Here is a 26377-nt window from a genome sequence, read left to right as displayed (position 1 = left end):
TATATTTTATATTATAATAAATTGTTATTCTAAATAATATAAATCTTAGATTAAAAACAAGCTATTCTTATAAATCTTTTAGTTATTTGACTTATATTATTATTGATTTGATATTGATTTTTTGTAATATTAATATTTAATATACTTTAGAATTAAATTCAAAATTAATACATACTAATATTATCTTTATGATTTCTATTTTCAATATATTATATACAAATTATACTATAAATAATAACTTTATCTAATTGTCTTATTAATGATTTATATAGTATCTAAAATATACTTTTATTATCTAATTAATTTTCTCTATTTAATTATTTATTTGTAAATAAAAAGCTGTTAATAACTTTTTTTTAATATTTATTAATATTAATAAGGTAATCCAGAATTTCAAGGTAAAAAGCTTATTTCTATTCGAAATTATCTTATTTAATACTCTATATATACTTATTATAATCTTAAAGAATATATATATTAATTATTCAGCCATCTATATTTCTTTGAATAATATCATATATACAAATTTTATTAATCTATTTATTACATTTAATATTATATTATATTTAATTCTTATAATAAAGTCTTTTGAAAATAATAATTTAATTACAAAGTTTTATATAATAGATTTCTATAATTGAAAAGATATATCTAGAATTTAGAACTAATTATATAAAGTATATTTAGAGAACTTATTTTATATACAAATATTACAATTTTCAATAATTTCTTTAATTATTATTTTTATTTATAAAAAATAATTGATTTCCTATATTCTTATAAATGTTTTTGTAATTCCTTAATATTTATATATAAATAATTTATATTATTTCATTACAAATTCTTTAATTATTTAATTAAGAATATATACTTTTCCATAAAAATATATTATATCATTTTTCTTTATAAATTCTAATTCTATTACTTTGAATATATATATTACTATAGCATTACTTTTATAATATAATTGGATTTTGTTTCTTAAATGATTATCTTTTAATACATAAATAATTACAAGTTATAATATATTATAAATTAATAATTCGTTTTCTTTTCTGAATATAGTATATAATTTGTATAACTTATTCTCTTAATATTCTGGTTTTTGACTAAAAGCATTAATTCTAGTGTTTTCTGATTTTTTGATATATAAAATCTTAAAATTGTAATTAGTTATAGTTTCTGATTATTTAACTTATTGTTTATTTAATTACTTTGTTATAATAAAATATACTAAATTCTTATAATCTATATATATCTGTATTATATATTTTGATTCTTTTAAATAAACTTACTATTCTCTAAATATATTAATTATTACTAATAATTTCTTATTATATATCTTGTAATTCAGTTTGATTAATAATAGTTTTTGAGAATAGAATATAATTAATTGTTATTTCTCATTTTGATCTAATTAGCTCAAAACTATTCCTATAGCAAAATCTAAGAAATCTGTTTTTATTATAATTTGCTTTTTAGAATTGAATATTAATAATATTAACTTTTTTATTATTACTTATTTTAATATATCAAATGCTTTTTGTATTTTAATAGTTTATTCGAAATTTCCTTAATCTTTTCTAATTAAATTAATTAAAAGTACGGTAAAAACCCCGAATATCATTATTCCATGTATTGATACCTCAACTAGTACATAACAAAGCGAAATATCATTATTTCGTTATACCATCACTAAATTTATAGACTAGCAAATTTTGAATCTAATATACAACCTTTCAGGAATTGATGAAATAAAAAGAAAAGAGATAAAATTATCAATTAGAATTCAACAAATTCAACAAATTAATTTTTATTTAATTATCTTGAAAACTGAAATTAAAATTCAATTTAATAGTATTTCAATAATAGAAGGATTAATATTAAAGCTTAATTACTATAACAAAATCAGCTGGAAAACTACTAAATTGAACTTTAATTTCAGTTTTCAAGATAATTGAATAAAAATTAATTTATTGAATTTTTTGAATTCTAATTGATAATATTATTTCTTTTCTTTTTATTTCATCAATTCCTGAAAGATTGTATATTAAATTGAAAGATTGATAAGTATTACAAAATACTAGTTGAGATTACTTTAGTTATAAATCTGATATTTAAGATATCAATACATGAAATAATAACATTCGGGGTTTTTACCGTTAATACTATATATATACCTAAGGCTTTCTTTAGATATCTAATGTCCTTTAGTATACTACAACTGAATCACTAAGGCCTATAATACTATTATAGTCTATACATTAGTAATTCTATAGTCTATTACTAACCCATCGTAATATTACATATAGACGAATTTTGTATATAAAATATAATAATTCATTTAGTAATATAATCTACTCGTATATAAATTACGTTATATATATTTATTATTAAATAAATCGAAGCTTTATTTTATTAATTATAATCTTCGAAATACATTATTTTATCGTTATATCAACTAATAATATAATTATTTTGATCGATATAATTGTGAAGGAGCACGTACCCTCTGAGCACGTGACTTGGCTACACTAGCTATTCTAGCTAGTTTTCAGTATAAGTTGAAAGCGAAGCTTCTAACTTCCCTTCTTAGTTTCTTATTAATAACTACATTTACTAATACCAACCTCCCCTCAGTTTCATACCCTTTATAATAATTCCAGATTTGAAAAACATAATTCAATTAATATAGTTTATTAGTATATAACTCATATTAATATATAGCCTACTTCAAAAATATATTAAAATTGAGCTTTTTTAAATAATTATATTTTAAAAATCAATCATTATTTTCTCAATAAAAACGAATATTAAATAATAATAAAACTCTAGTTTTTTGAATATATAGTTTTTATATAAATTTTCTTATTATATTATAAAAAGAAAATTATTAGGATTTTTATTATCAAAAAACAATTTCTATAATAACTCTTATATTAATTCAAAATTTTCAAAAAGAATTAGATTTTTGTAATATGTTTATAATTAAATCTTATATATTTAATTTTTTAAAGATTTAATTAATAAATAAATAAAGTATATAATTATATATAAACGAATTTTGTATATAAAATGAAATAGGTTATATATTAATATAAACTATATAATATAACTTATAGTGAACCGGGTTATATAGGGAATTAAGTTACAAAATTCAATTTTCTTTATATAATTTTGTTCTATGAGCTATATGTTCATTCAATTCCAATTTTAAATTATTTGAATTATTTTTTAATTCCTTTTCTTCAATTTCCTTTTCTAATTTTTTAATTAGATATTTATATAATTATTCTTATAATTTTTTTTTATAGGTTTTTCTTTATTTTATATATTATTTTTAATACTTCCTTATTATTAAAAATAAATTGATCTTATAATTTAACTTTTTTGTTTTTAATTCTTTTTTTTTGAGTTTTAATTATTTTTTAAGTATTAATAAACTATTTCTGAAATAGGGCTATTTCAGTATTTTGAGATTCTATAAGTTTAGTTATTTTTTTAATATATTAATAAATTAATAATATAAAAGAATTATTATTTATTAAAGCTTTATTAAAGATTTAATTTATTTATCTTAATTTTATTCTATTTAAAGGAAAGTTTTTAAATATAAATAAATCTAAATCTTAATTGAAGATTCTTATTTATAAAATAGAAGATTATTGAAAGAAATTAAATAATAATGAATTAAATACTTTTTGTAGAGCAAAAAGTATTAAATTAGTTTCTCTTCAATTAGCTTTAATATTAAAAGAATTTAATACTTTTTTTCTAATATTTTGAAAGAATTCTATTTATTTAACTTTTTGAATTTGCTTTATATTAATTCGAGAATATTAATTAACCTTTAAAATATAATATTATTTTATTAATTTATATATTATAATATTAAATAACTAAAACAAATAGAAATAATAAGAAAATAATATAAATAAATCAATATTTTTCTTTATATAGAAAATAATAAAATTATTTATAATATAATTTGAATAACTATTTATAATCAAAAGTCGAGATTAATTATTTAATATTTTCTTAGATTTTAATTCAAAAACTCTTTTTAATTATTCTAATTTATAATTATTTGAGATCTATTTATTTATACTTATAAAAAACTATTAGTTTTGAAATATATCCTTTAGAATTTATATAGAATTTATATTTTGAATCTTAAAAATAATTATAGATAATAAAGTATTTCTAATTATATTAATATATTCAAATATAATTATCTATTTTTATTTATTAGATATAACTTTCTAATTCGATTTCTAAATAAAATCGATTATAATATATATATTTTGAATACTTCTAATTCCAAATCTGATTTTATTTATATTATATATATTATCTAATTTATATTTTTATTTAATAAAATATATATAAAATATATTAAATTAAATCTGAATATTCTTTAATATTACCTCTTTAGTCTAATTAGATTTTAATTAATATAAATAATATATTTTAAGTTTTAGATATTGTTTTTGGAATCTATAAATCTATTTATAATCTATAAATGAAATTTCTATTGAAATAGGATTTCGAAATAATATAATCTAAATATATTAAAAATGAATTTTATTAGCTATTTCCTTTATTAATATAAATATAATAAGGAATCCAGTAATAGTAAATTATAAAATTTATTATATAAAAATATTTTCTTTTATATTTAAAAGAATTTGAGCTATTTTATAGAATTAAATATATGATTTCCTTCTAATAACTTTAATTATAAAAATTGACTTAAAAACTTCAAAATATTCTATAATCTTTCTAATTGATTTAAATTTCTTTAATTGAAGTATAATAATAGTATTCTATATCTTCTCTTCAATTTAAAAAAATATAAAAAATGATTCAATATATATAATAAAATTTATTAAGGTTTGAAGTTAGTAATAAACTAAATATAATCCAATTCCCTATATAACCTGGTTTACCATAAGTTATGTTACTAATAAACCAGATTATTAAAAAAACAGATAAAAATGATTAAAACATTAGCTAACAATAAAAATCAATAGTTAGTCATTAAAACTAATCAGTCCTGAGTCTGCGAAAAACGAAGAGGGTGAGATTGAGGAGAGTACTCAGGGTATATGAGTAATAGAGATAGGAATAAGTGACGGGGGTTTTGTGGGATTTAAGGGATTTTGCAATATTTTTCGGCTAGACTCACTACTCGAGAGGGAGAAATATAATTGAGTTGGATCGAGTGTATATTAAATCTTATAGGAGTATTATATTTGTTGAATAATTATTTTGATATTTCGCAAAACCTGACTATAAGTCTACACCCCTATATATCGAACACCCTTATATTTCGAATATATCAAAAATCACTTTGCTTTAAATATTTATTATATTTAGAATTTTAATAATTCTAAAATCCTTTAATTAATTGATTCAAAATTTTGAAATTATTATATTTATATAATGAAAAATAATTATATCGAAAATGATTTCTATAAAGTACTCAGAGTAATAGTAAATAAAGCTAGTATTAGAAAAACTAGTTTAAATCATAGTATATTTTATAATTATATATATAATAATATATTGCATTAAGAAAATACTTAAAACTAATAAAAGATAATTTTGATTTAAAAAGACTTATTAATAAACTGAATATTATTATAGGAATCTTTTAGTATTAATATGATATATTAGTAAATAAAGGATATAATAAATTATTTTTTGTTATATAAAAAGAGAATTCATTAGTTGGAAAAAGATGAATAAAGAGTTTTTTCAAACGAAATCTTCTTACTAGAACTAAGAGATTATATTATATTGATTTTAGATGAGTTTTTAATATTATATCTAATATTACTAAGAAATGGTTTTAATATCTTTTAATTCCTGAAATCAAGATTGTTAAGCTAGAAAATAAATAGAATATAAATAAAGTAGGGATTATAAAGAGTTAGAGATTTAATAGACTAATAATAAAAAGTATTAATTAAAGATTTATTCAGAAAAAGCAATTTGATTTGAAAATTTGAATATCTTTTATTGAATATATTTTAATTATTAGAAAAGCATTTGATCTATTTATTATAATGTAATGTATAGGGAACTCAAATATATAAAGAACTCGAATACTTTTAGTCTATTATTAACTTGAAATTGTGATAACTTTTATTATATATATCTAATTATTTTTTATATTTATTTGAATTAAAAAGAAATTTTAAAAGACTATAATTTCATTTCAATTAAAAGAATTTAAATTAATTAGAAAAATTACAAAGTATTTTGAAGTTTCTAAATTAATTTTAGCTAATAGATTAACTAAAAAGAAAACATATTTCTAAATCTATAAAATAACTTAAATTCTTTTAAATACAAAAGAAAATATTTTTATATAATAGATTTCATAATTTATTATTATTAGATTTCTTATTATATCTATATTAATAAAGGAAATAGCTAACGAAATTCGTTTTTGATATATTCGGATTATATTATTTCGAAATCCTATTTCAATAGAAATTCTATTTATAAGCTATAAATAGATTTATAGATTCCAAAAACAATATCTAAAACTTAAAATATGCTATTTATATCAATTAAAATCTAATTGGGCTAAAGAGGCAATACCAAAGAATATTCAGACTTAGTTTAATACATTTTGTATATATTTTATTAAACGAAAATATGAATTAGATAATATATATAATATAGATAAAACTGGATTTGGAATTGAAAATACTTAAAATACTTATATAATAATTAATTCTATTTAGAAATCGAATTAGAAAGTTATAATTAATAGTAATAACCTTATATAGTATTATTTTATATATTAATACCCCAAATATCAAAAGTGCTAATTAGGGTCTAGTATATACTAGTTCAGATTGTTTTGATTTTATAAATATTGTTATTTTAGTCCCAATAAATTTTAAATTTTTTATTTCTTTGATTTTTTAAATTTTTTTATAATATCTAAAGTTTTTTTAGTTTTTTTAGCCTTTTTAGCTTTTTCAATTCTTCCAACTCTTTCAATTCTTTCAATCTTTTTAAAAAATTTAGCTTTTTAATTTTCCAATTTTTCAACTTTTGAACTCTCTTTAACTTTTTCATTTTTAATTTCTTTTTGAAATACTTAAAAGAAATTCAACTTTTTTAAGTTTATAGTTTTTTCAGTTTTTTAGTTTTTTAAAATGATTTAAAAAAATCAGAAAATTCTATTCAGAAAATATTAAAAAAAAAGAAAAACTAAAATAACATTATTTTCAAAAAAAGTAAAGACTGAAATATCAAAAATACTATTTAGAATTATTTTAATTATATTCCTAATATTTAAAGTATTAATATATAAAATAATACTATATAAGATTATTATTATATAATTAATAAATAAAAATGAATAACTATATTTAAATATATTTGTTGGAAATCACATGTATAGTATATGTGTAATACATACACACCACTATAAAACTCCTTTCCCAGACTTTCTGGATATATATATATTTAATATATTACTTATTATATATAATTTGCTATCTATTTTTAATAGGTTATAAGTATTATATTATAAAAAGCTTTCTTTTTTATCTCCTTTATAATATATTTTAATATAAAAATTCATGTTATTTAAATATAATAAATTCAATTTTAATTAAATCGAAATATAGATTTCTTATTATCTTCAAAAATAATAACTAAATAGACTTCTATAAATATATTATATTCACAATATTAAAAGCTAATATATTAAGAATATATACAGAGAAAGAAAAGATGTTAATAGACTTTTACTTAGAGATTATAGATTGGAAGAATAAAAAAGGAATTGTTATTAATATTATTAATTCCTATCTAATCCTAATGTATTGCTTTCAATTGGTATTTCTATTTATAACAAATAATCTTTTAGATGTTTGAGTGAAGTTATTGATATTTAATAATATTATAAATCCTTAATATATCCAGAATCTTTGAAAACTATTTATTTATAAATAATTCGATTCAAAAATAGAGATTATCTAATTTTTCCTTAATTACTTTATTGAATATAAGTATAAAATATCTAAAATAAAGTAATCTATTATTAATATAAATATCTATACTTAGCTTTTAAATATATTATTAAATATAAAAATCTAATAGATATAATATAATTTTATTATATCTATGAATATAAATCTTCAAAATATATTATATACTTTATAGTAAGTTAAAAGAGTTCTTTGAGCTAGTATAAACTCTATATTAGTTTATATTATATAAAGAGTTTTTTAGGGATATAAATTAAAGGAAGCTTGAAAAAGGGAAGGATTTAGAGGTTATAAAGAATATCAAGGAAATGATAAAGAGATATATTTATTAAAGATTAGTAAAATTATTAAGATAAATAATTCTAATTATGATTTCTATAAAAAGAAGGGATATATATAAAAAGATTGCTTTGTTTATATTAAAATTAGAAAAACAATAAGAAATAATAAGATAATTAATAAAGGCTTTATATATATAGTTGTTATATATTTTATAATAACGAAATCGGAATATATTACTTTTTTTTATTTTATTAGTACTATATATATATAAGCATTTAATAATTATATATAAATATTTGATTTTAAAGCTTCCTATTATTTTATTAATTTACTTATAAATCTATAAAATATTATATATTAGAATATTTCTTAGTATATAAAGATTATAAGTAATATAAATGTTTTTAATACTAGCTTCGAAATAGTTATAATTGGAAACCTTACCCTAAAAGATATATAGTATATTAAAGACTTTGGATTTATTTATCTTATATTAGTTAGAATACTTATATCAATTAAATGAAAAGTTATATTCAAAGAGAACTTAGTTTTCTATTAGAAAAATGGATAATTTAAAATATTTATAAAAAGAATTAATAAAAATTATATTATTAAATAACCTTTTATTTATTATGTCTATATAATTTATTTAAATTCTAAAATTGAAAATATTAATTTAAATAATAATAAAGTAGAGATTATGTATTATTGATTTGGTTATTTTAATTATAATTAATTAGAAAAGCTAAAAAAAACTTTAAATAGTTTTTATTATATCAGAAAAATGAAAATTGTTAATCGAAAAGCTTATAAGCTATACTTTGTAAAAAGAATAAATAAGTATTTCAATAAGTATACTACTATTTATATTTCTATAAAATTATATTATCTTTATATAAATCTTTTAGGAATTTAGAAATTCTTAGAGAATAGTAATAAATACTTTATTATAGTTATTAATGATATAACTAAAACTATATGAATTAAATATACAAAAAACAAATTTGCAAATATTATTATATTTATATTAATAAATCTAATTAATCAAATTAAAAAAGAGTTTAACTCGAAAGTTGCTATAATCAGAATAGATAATAATAGAAATAAATTTGGATAATAATTCTAAATAAAGATTTCAAAGAAAGATTTAATCTTCGAATTATTATTATTAGAAAAGTATTTTATAAATAAAGTTATAAAAAAGAAGATTCAAAATATTAATATAATATTTAGATTATTATTAAGTAAATCAAAAATAAAATCTAATATATAGGAATTTATAATTAAGTATACTATATATCTGAAAAACAGATTTCCTATCAAATCTCTACCTTTTAGAAAAACTAGAATATTCTTTTCAGCAATTACATTATACAAAACTATATCTGATTAATAATTTGACTTCAAAAAACTTAGGATATTTGATTACAAAGTATAAACTAAAAACCTATAGCAATCTGATTTAATAACAAAGAAATTCGAATCTAGAATATTCAAAGAAAATTATATCTTTATTAGAATAAATAGAAATAATATTTATTTCTTTTTTAGTCTTTATAATATAATTATAAATAGAATAATAAATACTGATTTTAATAAATACAAATATCCTCTTAAAAATCTTAAAGAAAAGGTAATTCCAGAATAATCTAGAATAATAAATAAGAGAAAACCTTCTCTATATAATAATACTATAAAAAGAAGAAAAGTGTAATAAGTATAAGAAGATATATAAATACATATTAATAAATAATAGAATATTTAGATCTAAAATGAATTATAAGCTTAAATCTATTTTTTATAAATGTTATAATAATAATAATTATAGGTTATTAAATTAATACAAAAAGTATAAGTATTTTTATTTTTAAAATAAAGAATATAAATAGTTATAGAAATTCCAAGAATCAGATTTATTCCTATAACTACTTTAATCTAAAATACTCTAAATAAAAGTTATAAGAAATAATTAAAAAAAATCTTTAATAATTAGATTGTTTAGTATATAGTTGTACTATATATTGCTTTTATATATTCTAAAAACTATTTAGTTAATAATTTTAATTCAATACTTGAAGAATTAATAAAGCTTGAAGATATTATATAAAAAAATATTTAAGTATAAATAAAAATAATCAAATCTAAATTGTAGAGTTTAAAAAATAATAATATCTTTGAGATTATAAATGAAACTGTATTTACAGGTTGAAAGTTATTAAAAAGTAAATACATTCTGAAAAATAAACTAAATTAATTTGGTAGATTAGTTAAAAGAAAAACAAGATTAGTAATTAAAGAGTATTTTTAAAGATATAGAATAAACTTTTAAAAAACCTTTGTTGATATAGTAAAATATTTAATATTGTATATTTTGCTAGTTAAAGCTATTATAGAAGATTTGGAGATTGATAATATAAATATTGATATTGCTTTTTTGAATAGTGAGCTAATAAATACAGAAATCCTTATAAAAATACTAAATCTTTTTAAAAAAATCTTTTCTAAGATTAAATTTAAAAACAAATTATATCTTAAATTGAAAAAGTCATTTTATAGATTAAAACAAATATTAAAAGTTTGGTGGATTATTGTTTGAATATTCTTTAAAGAGATTGAATTTGAGGAATTTATAGTAAATTCAAATTTCTTTATAGAAAAAGGAGTATATATTCTATTATATATAGATAATCTATTAATAATAGAAAACTATATTAATGTGAATTTAATGAAAAAAACAATTTCAAATAAATGGAAATACAAAGATTTAAGTGAAACTAGTATATTCCTAAGTATTCAGATAGAGTATAATCAATAAAATCAATTATTTAAGATATACTAGTTGAATTATATAAAAAAGATTTTATATAAATTTGGAATTAATCTTTTTAATATTAAAAATTTGTTTTTTTCTTTAAATACAATAATTTGAGATATAGAGAAAGAAAAGCTATTATATAAAGATAATAAGACTTTTTATCTACAAATTGTTGGTAGTATTATTTACTCCTTTAATTATATATAATCAAATATAGTATATACTATAGGTCAACTTGTTTGTATTATATATACATTAGGGGAAAGTTATTTAGTATTTATAAAATACTTGCTTCAATATCTTACTAGTATATATTCAGTTAGTATAATTTATTCAAATCGATTTAATATACTTTTATATAAATATTAAGTTTATATAAATTCAATATAGAAATTTTCAATTAATAGAAAATCTGTTTAAGGAGTAGTTTTTATTAAATATAGTAATATTATAGTATAGTTTTCAATAAAATAGAAATCAATATTTTTTTATATAATAAAAACTGAGATTATAATAATAAATAAGAATGTAAAAAAATTAGTTTAAATAGAAAAGCTAATAAAAGACTTAAATAAAAGCTTTAAGAAAAAGCTTTTTATTTTAATATTATATTATAATAATATAAATAGAATTGATTGAATATAAAAAAACAAGTTTTATAATAAAACAAAGTATATTGATATTTAATAATATTATATTCGAAAAAATATAATCGATATAAAAAGACTATATATTATATGGATTCCAGGAACTAAGCAGATTACTAATATCCTCATAAAACAACTCATATACCCTGGCTTTATAACTTATAGAAAAGGTTTAGAATTGAATCTGAAATACTAAATATATATATATCAAAGAGAGTCAATAAATACTAATATTATATTTAATCAAATTAACCATTTTAATCGATTTGATTAATTTGGTTGATTTAAATTAACCAAATTAACTAAATTAACCAAATTGATAATTTCACCTATTTCAACAATTTCATTAGATTCATTAGATTCACTATATTCATTAGATCTATCGAATTTATCAAAAACTATCCCAATTGACCGAATTGGTCAATTTATTATAAATTAACCAAATTAATTAAATTAACTAAATTAACCATTTTGAGAAAACTATATAAAATAATAAATAAGCTGGAGATCTGTTTATATAAGATTGAATTTGAATTGTTTATTATATTAAAAAGATGACTCTACAATTTGAAAATAACAAATCTGAAGCAATCCATTAATATATATATAAAAAGGATTTTACAAAAACAGATCGAATTCGTATTACTATATCTCCTTACAATGAACTAGATTTCACCTAATATAAACAAGGAGAATAGAATTCAAATAAAAGAGTACTCTTATACTACAATATAATATTAGATTATAGAGTTATCAAACTCTACTAGAAATATAGAAATTATAAATAATACTAAAGTATTAATACTGTTATAAAAGTTAATAAAACTTTTCACAAATATATATATATATAGAGTTTATATAATTTAGATAATAGATTCCTATTATAGAAAGGATATTGGAAATCATATGTGTAGCATATATGTAGCATATGCATATCACTATAAAACTCCTTTCCTAGACTTCCCGGATATATATATATTTAATATATCACTTACTATATACAACTTGCTATCTACTTCTGACAATATTAATATAATTAGAAATACTTTATTATCTATAATTATTTTCAAGGTTTAAAATACAAATTCTATATAAATTCTAAAGGATATATTTTAAAATTGATAATTCTTTATTAATATAAATAAATAATATTCGGGGTTTTTACCGTATATCCTAATCATATCGCGGATATCATTACGTAACAGAAGAATCACGACTTCAAAAAGTATTCAATTCCAATCATTATCGAGCAAATATGAATTTATGAAACTGTTTCAGTCTTTATTATTCGGTATTATATTATTATCGATTCGAGGAAGCAATCTGAAGAGCTTATTGAACATGATTTTGTTGGTTTTATAATTGGAAATTCAACAATAAATAGACCTTTAAACTTGGAGGATCTGAATCTCGGTATACTCAATTTCTTAACTAGCTTCCAAAACATGATTTTATGGTCTTTCAATCTTTTTGTCAAAAGCAATCAAAAGAAAATTCTAATTTTATTAATATAGCTTCAAAATAGATAAACTCTTTATTAAATAAAATATATCAATTAAACAAATTGATATTCAAAGCTTGAAATGATTTAGAGTTATATCAATAAATTAAAAGATAATTTAAAATAATTTAATATTTGAAGGGTTGCTATAACTAGTTTTTAAAAAAAACCTTTCAGTTTTCAGATTTTCGTTCTCAAATTCTAATCTCAATTAATATCATTCAAAATGAAATTAAAATTAGTTAAATAATAATATTAATCATTTTTTATTATATAATATTATAATTATTTAAATCAAAACTAAATTAATAAAGTTATTATAAATTAAAATATCGAAATATAATATTTAGATGTTTTTTATGAGGTATAAAAAAATCACATTTTGGAAGCTAGTTATGAAACTGGGTATAAGTATATAAGATATTTGAATTTTATTGTTTAGAGAGTGGCTTTATATTTGAGGATTTGAAAAGTAAGGGATGAATAAAAGGGGGCGCCGCAGAATTACAAATTTGTATTTCAAGAGATGGGATTGGAGCTCAAGCCGAGCTTGATATAGGAGTTTTAGGGTTTGGTGTTGCAGCGATTAAAAAGGTAGTTAAGGCATATAGGGCTGCTAGGATAAGTATCTGAGAGGATTGAGAGATAATATTGGCGTTGATGAACTGCAGGAACAAAGGCCAAATAAAGAGTACATGCAGAACAGGTATGTCTTCACCTAATCATAATCGCTTCGATCGCCATCTATTGGGGCACATCTTCCTTTGCAGAGTGGCTATGGTATCTTTTCATCAAGCTAACGCCAACCCCAATATAGCATAGTTCCCTACTTTTAAGTCTTTTTCCCTTTTACCACGGAGCGCTTTGTGTGCCTTCTCTTTTTCGAGGGGAAAACTACACCTGTAATGTCCTGGGAGACGGCGGTGGCAGTAGCGACTGCAGAGAAATGAATACTAAGCTGTGTAAAAATGGGTTATTTTAAGTTGAAAATGTGAATTATGCCAATGACATTGTTACTGATTTAGTTCTTTTGTTTAGTACGATGCGATGCGTTGGTGAGATTGAGACTGAGACCTTGAGAATCCACCAGATTAGATACTTAACTTTTCTGCCTAACCACTGAGTTAATTAGAATATCCAGAAGGAGTAACCCAGCATAGAACTTTGTCTGGGACAACCTTCCTATAGTAGAAATAAAATTATATTCTTACGACTTTCCCTTATAAATAATAGGCTATAACTTAGTTACTATAGGAACCTTTCCCTACCTCTTGAGATACGTATCAATCTGGTGTTCTGTACCTCGGTAAGGTCGGAATGTCCGACCTGATGCTACGCTACAATCTGCGGGGTTACTGCCTTGCATCCACTTTCCACTCGACAGGTAGCGAGAAGATCATACGGCTCAGTTGTATGCAAGAAAACTCTGCCTCAAGGTTAAAAGGGATATTAAAGTTTTCAGTCATCTATTTGTATTTCTGGATTCCTTAGTTTTATTTAAATCCTTGATTTTATCTTCCCAGAATAATAAGTTCACCCGCTCCCCAATTTCAAACAAAAAGTACAATACCAGCACCCTAAACTGCCAACAGGACATCGCTCTTCTCCATGCCACCCGTGAGAAATATCTCAGCCTCCTGTTCTTCGTAGCTCTGTCGAAAGACATCAAACTTGGTATCATGCCAGTCTTTGGCCGAAAAGCTCCTCTCCTTGCTATCAAAAAACCTCACATCATCTGCAGCACGCAGAAAATACGCTATACTGAAGCGATCTGTGTGCTTGAGCTCCTCGGTTGGCACCACACGGTGCACAGCAGATTTGAGCTTCTTTCCGGTGAGAAAACGGAGGGTATCGCCGACGTTGATGATGGCGTAGTCGCCACTCGGCTGCACTGGTTTCCACCCAGTGCCCTCGGACGAGAGAATCTCGAGCCCCCACTGCTTGGCGAGCAATAGCGTTAGTGTGCCGAGGTCTGTGTGTTTGTTGTGTCCTTGACCCAATGTCGTGGGTTCTATCTTCGGGTAGCGAAACAGAGATAATGTGGTTCGAGACGGCTGTGCATCGCTATGGTAAGTTCCAAGTGCAGTATTCTCATCGAGCTTCAACCCAGCAGACAGACTGGCAAGAATTGTTTCTGTGATGGCATGTACCTCGTTCATGAAACGTCTGAAGAGTTTGGAATTCTTCTTCGCGATCTCTGTTCGAAGAAACTGATCCGAATACTTTATTTCCTCTCGTGATATCTGGGCTTCCCTTGAGCATATTTTCAACAACGGGAATACTCTCACCAACCTTTAAAGATTCGTAGTCATCTAGTTTCTGATTCACTCCACTTGATGTTCCAACCGGTTCATATCTGAATCGAAAGTCAGTCCCCGTTTTGCAAAGCTACGCCAGTTAATGCAGACAAAAATATCGTACCCCCAAGTATCGCTTTGATAAGCATCTTGCATCTTCAGTGCCAATGGTTGAGAAAAGTAGGTTTGCATGAGTACCAGAATGCTGCTCCAATCTTTTTTGAATCCTTCGGATTCTTTCAAATCGAGGTAGAAAAAGCCGTGTGCCTCACAGGCCTCGAGAAGTTTTTGTGTCTCTTGCAAATCAGAAGATGCGAGTTTTTGCAAGTTAATCACCAGCAAGTGGGCGGTTTCGTAGGGTAGAGGCATAATTATCAGACTAAGATGAGTGTGGAATGTTGACTACTTGTGGAGCTACTATGGAATTTTGGCTTTAAGACATTTGGTGAAAATGAAGAGGTTAAAATCCAGTTGTCTTTATAACATGTTCTTTACACGAGCGGGTGATGACGACGAAGGTTGGCCGACTGCCCTCATCAATGTATATACTTCTCATCCGATCGTCATACTGGAAGATCTGCTCAAGTAAGCATGCATTACGACCTTCTGCAGAATTAGCGTCGATAAATTCGCAGGTAATCATTTCTGCATTCTCTACTAAGCATCCAGGAACAGTATGTTGAGTGGGTCGAATGTACAATAAGCTGATATCAGTAATGGCCCTCGAAAGTTAAATACGGAAAATGATTTTTTTGATAATTAAAACAATGGATGTATAGTTCTTTTGAGAAACGGACAACATATCAAAATTATATCCAATCCTACAGTGGTTATTTCCACCAGAGGTCACCATGGACCCAAAAGATATCGTAATCTATTTGCCCTCATTTGCATTCGTTTCGTGCCTCTTGCTCTATACTTTTGTTGTCAAGCCACTCTTCCTTGGTCCCCTTGCCAAAATTCCAAATGCTCATTGGACGAGTCCATTCTCATCAGGATGGATTTTGTGGACACGTTTTCAACATCAAGAGCTCAAAGTTCTTCACAAAATGCACCGAAAATATGGCCCAGTTATCAGGCTTGGTCCCAAAGACCTCAGCGTCAGCTGCTTTGAGAATGGTGTGAAGCTGATCTACACCGGCAGTTACGAAAAGCCTTCATACTATGACTTTTTCAAATACCTTGGGTAGGTTAATAATGTTCGTACGTAGGTGTTGATAAGGTAGTATCTCTAATTGAAATGGAATAATAGGAAAGCCAATACATTTTGTAGTCTCACAAAACAAGACCACTCCCTCTACCGCCGAAGACTCTCAAGCGTCTATTCGAAGTCTTCTTTGATGAGTTCCGATCATTTGAAGAATCTAACCCTCGACATCATCAATAATCAACTGAGAAACCTATTGCATCAACGTGCACAAGAAGGCACCCCTGTTGATGCCTTGAAGCTGAGCTACGCCTTGAGTCTTGACGTTGTTAACTCTTTCATCTTTGGACAAGCGAGCAGCACCAAATTTTTGCTGGATCATGCGGGAATTACAGAGTTTCTGGAACAATACGAGCTCCGGTTTTGCGACCAGTCCTTCTGGGAACAGGAGCTTCCTTTTGTCACTCGACTGTTAAAAAGCAGCGGAATATCGATGCTACCAAATTCCTATTTCACGTCGAAAGATTGGTTAGATAACTTCACGCTCGAAATGTGCGACAGAGCGGAGAGTTTTCTGAGTACTACAAATGAACCATGTCCTGCTGACATTCCGGTTGTTTACCAGAAGGTCAAAGAAGCTACGGATAATGATTCGAGTGATATGTCTCCCTCAGATAGACGCCTTTATGTAGGAAGCGAACTGTTTGATCATATATGTGCGTACCTCTAGATTCGTATTCTCGAGTTCCGCTATACTAACTGACGCAATATTAGCCAGTTCTCGAGAAGTACTCGGTCAGTCAAACCATCATCTTCGAAAATAATAGAACGAAAGCTAATTTGACCTAGGTTTTGTTCTTGGATATGCAATTTTCTATATCTCACAGAGCCCACCTACACAAGTACGACTTTTTGCAGAGCTTTCTTCTTTGCCTCCAGAAGTCCGTCGACAGCTTGATGGGTCGACATTATCGAAACAGGGTAATTTTGCTTCTGCCCTCGACCAGCTCCCATATCTCGGTGCTGTCATCAAAGAAGCTCTTCGAATGCGCCCCAATAGCACACCCCTGCCTCGAATCACACCCAGTGATCGGGCCGTCAGTCTAGGGGGTTACGATAGCATTCCACCCAGGACTCGAGTAAACACTTACCAATGGTTCATTCACCGAGACTCGGACAAGTGGACTGACGTAGACAGATGGATGCCAGAACGTTGGCTCCAGGACGATGGCCATCCGATCCAATCAAAAGGAGAAAATGGAGTTCTCTGGCCTTTTGGCAGTGGTTCAAGAGGTTGCGTTGGCAATCATCTCGCAGGCTATAGTATGCAACCCCTTCCGAAGTCAATCTTTCAGAACAACTGTCTCTATTTTGATTGACCCTCAATTCTCAAGAGTTGGATATACTAGTGCTAATATATTTTGTATTACAGTAATGAGGATTGTTCTTGCTGTCATCTTCTCTAATTTTACAACACGAGTCGTTCCGAATGAGGAGTTTGGCATCCATATTCCAGGCTCCCCCGATGACAAGCTGATGGTATCATTGAAAACACTGGTGCCACGCAATCACGCTCAAGTCGCGGTTTAAATATTTCTCTTTAATCGCATTTGGGTGTTTTTTTGTTCTTCTTTTTCCACAAAAAAATTGACGGCAGTTTTAGAAAATGGGAGGGAATCACTTGGAATTGTTCGCCCGGCTGGATAGTTTGTGGTTGAACCAAAAGTCGGAGGCTGAAAATTTGTTATCAAGCCGCAGTAATTGGATATCTGGAAGTTGCTCAATCATTGTACTTAGGCTAGCACCGCATAAAGCTATCACTTTATTTTCTGATGAAAAAAAGTATGGTCAACCATATAGAGAGAAGCCACATAGTCTTACTTTACCTACATTATGAGAGCGCTTGCGTCTCTTTTTACATCCCGACCCCCTTGCACATGCGCACGTGCGCACGTGAGCGAACATGTGGGCTATTTCTATATAGAATTCCCTAGTTCCTCGCTGATGACAGAAAAAATGACACACACAACTTTAGTTCCGCACCAAAATTTTGGTGTAGGTTTAGACTATATGTTTAGCCCCTAGCTAGCTCATAGTTACATGAATAAAAAATTCATTAATGATATGAAATGATATTTCGAGTTAGAGCTTCCAAATAATCTAAATTTCATTTTAATTGAATGATTCAACCAAAAGTTATAAATTATTGAATATTTGCTTCATTTTGAATATAAGCTTAATTTATGCTTAAATCTTGACGTATTGCTCAACTTCAATAAACTATTATTAATTCATTTCTTTATATGAAACTTTGATATCTTCATAAATCGGGATTTCTGATAATTAAATATTATATGTTGCCCTTGAATCTCAATTTTAAGATTTGAGTGTTTTAGAATTGATTGAAATCGATGACGTTTTGATGATTTTATATCTTTGTGAGCGATTGATTATAGTTTACACTTCCGACAGATACACGTTCCTTAGACACAAACAAACACAGATACTTTGAGCATCAATAAGGCCTTATTCTCTTTGATCGTGATTCTCAATACCCGGTTTAACCAATAACACCTCTCCTCGCCACCCGCTAGTAGTCTTCGATGTCTAAGTGTCTCCTACAAATTTACATTTGCGCCATGCTGCAGCAATAGAATCACGACATCCGCCAATCCGTTCATAGCCGCCAACTTCACAGCCGACATATCCTTGTGGTCTAACAAATCCAGCTGAGCCCCCTCGTTAATTAGCAGCTGTACGCAATCATAGCTCCCCATTTCGGCTGCGACATGCAGCGGCGTGCGGCCCTCTTCATCGATAGCCCCCACGGCTGCACCATTGTCAATCAGTATGCGGGCTGTACATTCGTGGTTTTTTCTGACGGTCAAATGTAGTGCTGTGCTGGACTTAGCGAAGAAGAAATCGTTGGCAGTGCTCGAGGGGAAATCAGAGTGCGGGTTTACTTTGGACTCAGTAGCGAATTGAGGCAGCACTGGAGATTGAGAGGTTGGATAGGAGCTATTGATTGTTGGAAAGTCATTCATGGGTTTGTTTTGATTTAGATCCGTTAGGGATGAGATCTGTCGCCGTCGACGAATAAGTATCATACTTAAAATTGCATCTTTCAGAGACCAATAGAAAAATCAATACTCACATCTAATAGTTGATTCATATTGTCCAGCTCAAATTCCTCCAATAATTCTGGGAAGTTGGTGGTAGGGGCATTGGCTATTAGCTTATGGGGGGCTGGATATGTAGTGGCCTTCGGAGAATGTAGCTCGTGATATGTAGATACGCCGCGCTCAGTTCCCGATATGCTTGATGGTATTCCGGAAGCAATCTTGTCATGAATGAGTGATCGATTAATTTCTTCAAGGCGGTTAAGTCTATTTTTGATGTTTTGACCTAAATGATGCTTAGCTACACGACCACTTGTGCTGTGTGTCGGACGTACGATAGTTCTTTTGTGCCGTTCGATTTTGACTTCTTCTTCGCTCCGCAGCCGTCATCTTTCCCGCTTCAGTCGAATCTAATTGGCTTACTTTGTGAAATGAGAACATTGTCAAATCTATTTAAGTAGTCTGCCGGCACACATCTCAATGAACAATTCTCTCTAGTTTAATATATTCATTCAAGTGTGGCCCTCAAAAGAACCTTATGTATCCGCAGTTCCAAACAAGAAGAGGAATGCTGAAAGGCAGTTCAGTGTGATATGAGATTCCGGATAAAGAGCGGATCAGCATCTAACATAAGGTAGACCGTGACCAGCCCTGTCTTTCGAGTGGATAGGAATCCAAAATCATCAAAATCGGCAGCATAATCAATACGATTGTGTCACTACAATAGTAGCAACAATTCTGCTCAAGTACCCACGCTCGTATGCGGTCCAACGGCCAAGGCCGGGGAAGATGAAAAACACGGATAGCTACACTCATTAGCAACAGATTGGTTTATCCGGTTCGCTATTCTTGGCCTAGCAAGGTAATCTAGTTTTCATAGACCACCCATTTGCACGAGTTCAAAGATTTTCATTTGTAATTTAAGCGAACTGGTTCCAGATAATATAGTTTACCAACTTCTAGATTATAACCTTTTAACACAAGTAGAAACTACCTAGTATAATAACTTTATAACTAATCAAGGTATAAGAAGTTAAAAGGAATGTTTAAAAAGAAAGAAATATATATTATATTAGCTTGAATTAATATCAAGTATATTAACTATATTATTCAATTATAATATTATCACCGCGCTGATATTAGATTAGTATTAAAGTTGTACTAACGTAGTTTATTAGTGGCTCGGTTATATGAGTGGATCGAATACTTAAAAATACACTAAAATCAGTCTTTTTTCAATATTCATATTTTAATAACAACTTATTATTATTAGGAGTAAATGATAGTAATAAATTAATTAGTATATAGTAATATAAAGACTTTTTATTATTTCTCTAAATTTATAACAATCTTTCTTTTTATAAATATATATACTTTCCTATTAGTTCAAAATAAATTCAAAATCTTAAATTCATATATTTCTTGAGTTTTTTTAGATTATTATAATAGACTCCTCTTCTTTACATTTTATGTTTCAAAAAATAATTGTTTATCTTTTGATTTGATATATATAATATAAAAATAAAAATTACAAAAAACTTATGTTTATAATATATTCTAAAAGAAAACTTAACATTATTTAAATTATAAATAAACAATAATAATAATCTTACATTTTTATGTATTTTTTTAATTCAATAATAAAGTATTGAATACTCTAAAAAAAGAATTTCTTTCTTAAACATTTTACTTTTTTAAAATTATTTATTTCTTTTTCTTTTTATTACTTTATATTATAGTTATTATATCCCTAGAAGATATAATTAATAATATATTATATTCTATTAGCGGTTTTATTTGTCTTTATTATTTTAAATGTATTCTTTTAAATAATATAATTCAGCTTTATAATTTCCAAAAAATCTTAATTTCAAATATAATTATTATTATATTCAGAAAAAAATTTATAATTCAATATTTCTTTGTTTTATTACTAATATCAATTTAATATATTAAAGTTGTACTTATTAGAAAGAGATTTATAAAATACTCTTTTAGAGAAGTAGATTGAGATTATACTTATATATTATTTTAATTGTTATATTTATATAATAGAAGCTTTTTTTTATAAGGAGAAGAAATAAGGTAATATTCATAAACTATATTAAATAAAAAATATTTTTTAATTATATTCCATATAAATAACGTAAAAAATCATATAAAACATTTTATGAATCTATAGTAAGCTATAATTGATTACTTATTCAGTTAAAATATATTATAATTAATTAATTAATAATTTATTAGAACAATCTTTTTTCTTTAAATATTATTATTTTTAGTTTTATAATAAAAGCTGTTACAACAATAGATTTTAATAAAAAGAATTAATTTTTAGGAGATATATAATATTTTTGAATGATTAAAGCTTTTATTATATTATCAGATAATTCTATGAAATCTTTTAGTAGCCCAAGAATAAACACCTTGTAATCAAATTCTAAAAAGAATATTCAAACTAAATCTATTCTTAAAACTAAATCTGAAGTTCTAAAGGTTTAGTTATATAAATAAAAGTAATTTATTAATTAAATATAATTATCCTACAAAATTTATAAAGATTAATATATAAAAAACTGCTTTTTTTTGCTTTAATTTTAATACAGAATAATAATAATAATAAAATTCTTAAGTGAATTAATAATATTCTCTATTCTTTTTTAGAATTTGATTTTTTTGATAATAATATTATAATTTTATATTTTATAAATGATTATAATTAGGTTTTTGATTTTCTATAATATTCTTTTACTTTTTTTAAAAAAAAACTAAATTTCAATCTAATTATCTGATCTTTATATAACTATGTTTTTGAATTATTTTTAATAAAAAAAATCATCTTATTAAATTTAAATAATATAATAATATTTAATTATTAAGTGATTGATATAATACTTGTTTTTTCTCTTTTTTCTTTTTATAGAAGATTAATAACTTGAATACAATAATAATTATATTTAAAAAAAAATTGATAATTAAATAAACTTATTAATTAGACTTCAAGAAAATCTTTCTAATATTAATTATTTTTTAGAAAAATAATATTTATTTATTATAACTTCAATATTTGCTATTTTTCTATAAATTTTTTAGTTAAAAGTTTAAGAAAGATATAAAAAAAGAAATAAATAAGAATATTTTATATAAAAATAATATATATCTTTTTTTTTGGAATTTTATTTTTCATTAAAATATTAGTTATTTAATATAATATTAATTGTTTATAATTAGTCCTTATTAATAGACTTAATTATTTATATAATAATAACCTTTTCTTTTATGTATAATTTATAATAATATATAAAAATTCTATTTTAATAATAAACCAATAAACCATCTTATAATAATCTAAGAAGAAGATAAAGGCTCTAGGTCTAATTATAGTGGATGCGGCCGCTAGTCTCGCTAGTGGGACTAGTAGGAAGTTGAATTCGTAATAAGTATAATTTTTTCAATTAGATATTAAAAAATCTACTAATAGCAACTTTTTTCATAGTAAAAGTAATATAATAATAGATTAGATTATAGATTTGTAAGTATTACGATGTAGTCTTTACAGCGCTACGCTGTAAAATGTTTTCTATAGAATATCTGAATCTTCAGAAATCAATTTTTACTATCGTGGTATTGAATATAAAGAATCACAGAAGCAGAAAAAGCTGGTTATTCGACGTACGTAGATTAAATTTGTCTGGAACATCTCAACATGTAGTTAGACGGCGCAAAAGTAACCCTAGTTGGTGGGGTGGGTATCGGTTACAGAAGAATCATCCATAAAGACTAGTTCTCCACCTTCCCTTCGATAAGCCACCAATACATGGGGAATGTAACCCCATTCGAATATTCCAAAACTTATTTTACAGTGGGTAGCTGAACCAAAACCTGCCCCATGGATGCTGGTATGGTTCGTTGGTCCGTTGTTTCGTCGTTGGTGTTTGTTAATTAGATTGTTAATTGATTAGGAGTATTGAGGCTGACATTTATACTGGAAAGGACCAACATCTGTGGATGTACCTACTATCTAGAATCGTATGGTAGTTGTAAGCATATTACAATGGCCAAAATGACTTTTCTTCATCTGATCTAGAATTTGTTTCGTCAGCAGAATGTAACACAAAATATGCAGACGTATGGGATGTCATCAACAATGTTTCAATACGAGCAATTTACATGTACTTTGAATCCTGACTATCAAAGTAGCGAGTAATGTAGGGATGTGGTGATGGAGATAAAGGAAGGGGTTCATTATTTTCAGTTCTCCTTATCACCTGCCGAATCGACTATCTATGATATCATCGACCCATAAAATCTTCAGCTTGTAGCCGTTCGTGAGGTGAAGGAGACTAGGGTGGAGCCCTGATATCCATGCCTCGACCCATGCGCCTCCGAGAATACCCACTAGGTATGCAGGTCCATACACGAAGGCACGTACCATAAAGCTCTATAGCATCCTCGCTGACTAGCGTGAATTTGTATGGCTAAAATGACTATGTTGGTGGCAAAGCAAAGGCGCTGCAGAAAACTTTACGACATGTATGTAGTATGGAGCTCCTTCGTTGCAATCCTGATAAGCTCCCTAATACACGACTACAACCTTGTGTTGACAGCAAACAACCTTGTTTATACACAAAAATGGTGTTGATAAACCTGTGTTTTTCTAGAGATAACTGGGAAATAACAATAAACAGTAAGGCAAAAATGATTGGATTCTTGATGACTAACTAAATATCTTTTTCTTTCTTAAAGATATAATCAACGAACAACCATTTCTTCAATTTAAATGAGAACAAATAAAGAAATCAATAATACTTCAATATCCATATTATTCTCAATAAATATTAAATAAAAAATCTGTTTTTCTTCATCTCTCAAAAAACAATTGTAATAAATACTCTACTTCAAATCTATTAAAAACCATTATTCCTTATATCAACTATACATTTACATATATATATTATTTATTTAAGCATTAAAAGCTTATATCCACTATTATTATTAAATCAAAAGAAAGCTTGAAGATAGAAAAGACGGAGGTGAAGGTGTTGCAGGTTGCAGTATAGTGGGCATGCGGGCTAAAAAAAAAAGCTTGTGTTGTTATCATATTACCAGGTATTGAAGTTCCTGGAGCGAAGGAAGGGGTTTCTGGTTTTAATTGGCGTGAAGTCTCTCTTTTCTTATCTGTATATGTACCCTTTTTCCGGCAGGATAAACAGGTTGTCAAGACTATACCATTCGAGGTAACAAATATATCTTCAACAAAAGACACTATGAGAAGAGTGTGTGTAGTCAATATCCATATAGTAACATCAGCAAATAAACAAGCACCCTGGTGCCTGCAAGTTAAATCCGGCTTGACAGCAAGACTCACAAGTCTTGAAGAAATGTACTCCGTATATTTTAACTCCATCAATCATTATCAAATATGATAAGATTTGCCCTGCGATTCAAGTTAAACACTCACGCAAAATTTATTTCGTTGATATCAACAAGATCCAGTATCACACCAACTTATATTAGACGATGGAGATCATGAAGGTGCATAGTGGGACAGCACAGGGAGGGTTAGGGCAGTGTAAGAATCCGTATCTTCTCGCTTTCAAGAAGTCAAGTTGCGATCATATTTCTGATGAGAGGCAATCAGGTCTTGACGTGCGAGATCACCAAAAGCAGAAGTATTATTTTCACTATCTACTCATAATACTATCCATTTGTATATTCGCTATAGTCACAAAAGACATCTAGCTTCTGTACTTCAATACTATATCTCTTCCTAAAGCTTTATCAGATTGAGTATTCAGTTAGATTGATATCACTATCCATAACCCAAAGAACTTCCATTAGGGATCTACAAGTTTTTATATTCCTTATTAAAGTTTGCTTATTAATAAAATTCCTATTCTAGATTATATCATCCTTAGATCTAAGCTTTCATTTTTGTTATAAATCATTTGAATATATATATCTCGAGATGTCATTCAATTAGAATATTCAATTGATAGATTTGAGGTGTATAGTAATGGCTTTAATCAAACTTTCATCAAAGGTATATATGAGTGATTTGCGATATGGTGGTTCTATTATTATTAATTCAGATAATGTTATATAGATAGTTCTCCTTATTATAGTTAGAGCAAGTACTAATATATCTTCTAGGTGGACTAGGAGGTTCAGGTATCAATTTTGCTCGATCACATAGTCGCTATTTGCGGATCATTGTTGACTCCCTTTTGAGTTCGAATGATGCTATAAGCACCAATACTATTAACAAATATTTCGACATCATCTCATCTGATCCACAAGGTGTTAACGTCACAACACCTTCATTCATCTGCTTCCCCAATGCGATCCAGTAGCTAAATTAAGAAATCGTTTCGGACACAAAAGAACTACTAGGCAGCTCTAATACAACATTCCACCTCAAATGGACACAAAAACACGCTCTGACTAACGCTTACTATTCCCGTATAGCCTCTAACAAAAACAAAGAAGATGGACTGGGAGCATATATCAATATGCCAATTGTTGTAATGGATATGAAAGCCATTGTGAAC

The 26377-nt window shown here is 25.8% G+C and overlaps 2 protein-coding genes across 2 annotated transcripts; one reads left to right on the top strand and one right to left on the bottom strand.

Annotated features, from left to right (window-relative positions):
• Positions 1-14840: 14840 nt before the first annotated feature.
• On the bottom strand, positions 14841-15929 carry Bfra_008452 (putative 2og-fe oxygenase family protein; the record flags this gene model as incomplete). The annotated part of the gene is made up of 3 exons (XM_037338814.1): positions 14841-15506; positions 15556-15619; positions 15685-15929. 3 exons carry the CDS (start codon positions 15927-15929, stop codon positions 14841-14843), a joined length of 975 nt encoding a protein of 324 aa, XP_037192120.1.
• A 9913-nt stretch (positions 15930-25842) lies between these two features.
• Bfra_008451 (uncharacterized protein) lies at positions 25843-26179 on the top strand (the record flags this gene model as incomplete). The annotated part of the gene is made up of 2 exons (XM_037338813.1): positions 25843-25869; positions 25952-26179. The coding sequence occupies 2 exons, from the start codon at positions 25843-25845 to the stop codon at positions 26177-26179; spliced, it is 255 nt and encodes an 84-aa protein (XP_037192119.1).
• Positions 26180-26377: the final 198 nt, after the last annotated feature.

The sequence above is a fragment of the Botrytis fragariae genome, assembly GCF_013461495.1.
Source record: "Botrytis fragariae strain BVB16 chromosome Unknown tig00000061, whole genome shotgun sequence".
Classification (NCBI taxonomy): Eukaryota; Fungi; Ascomycota; class Leotiomycetes; order Helotiales; family Sclerotiniaceae; genus Botrytis; species Botrytis fragariae.
This window is presented reverse-complemented; position numbering and strand designations above follow the sequence as displayed.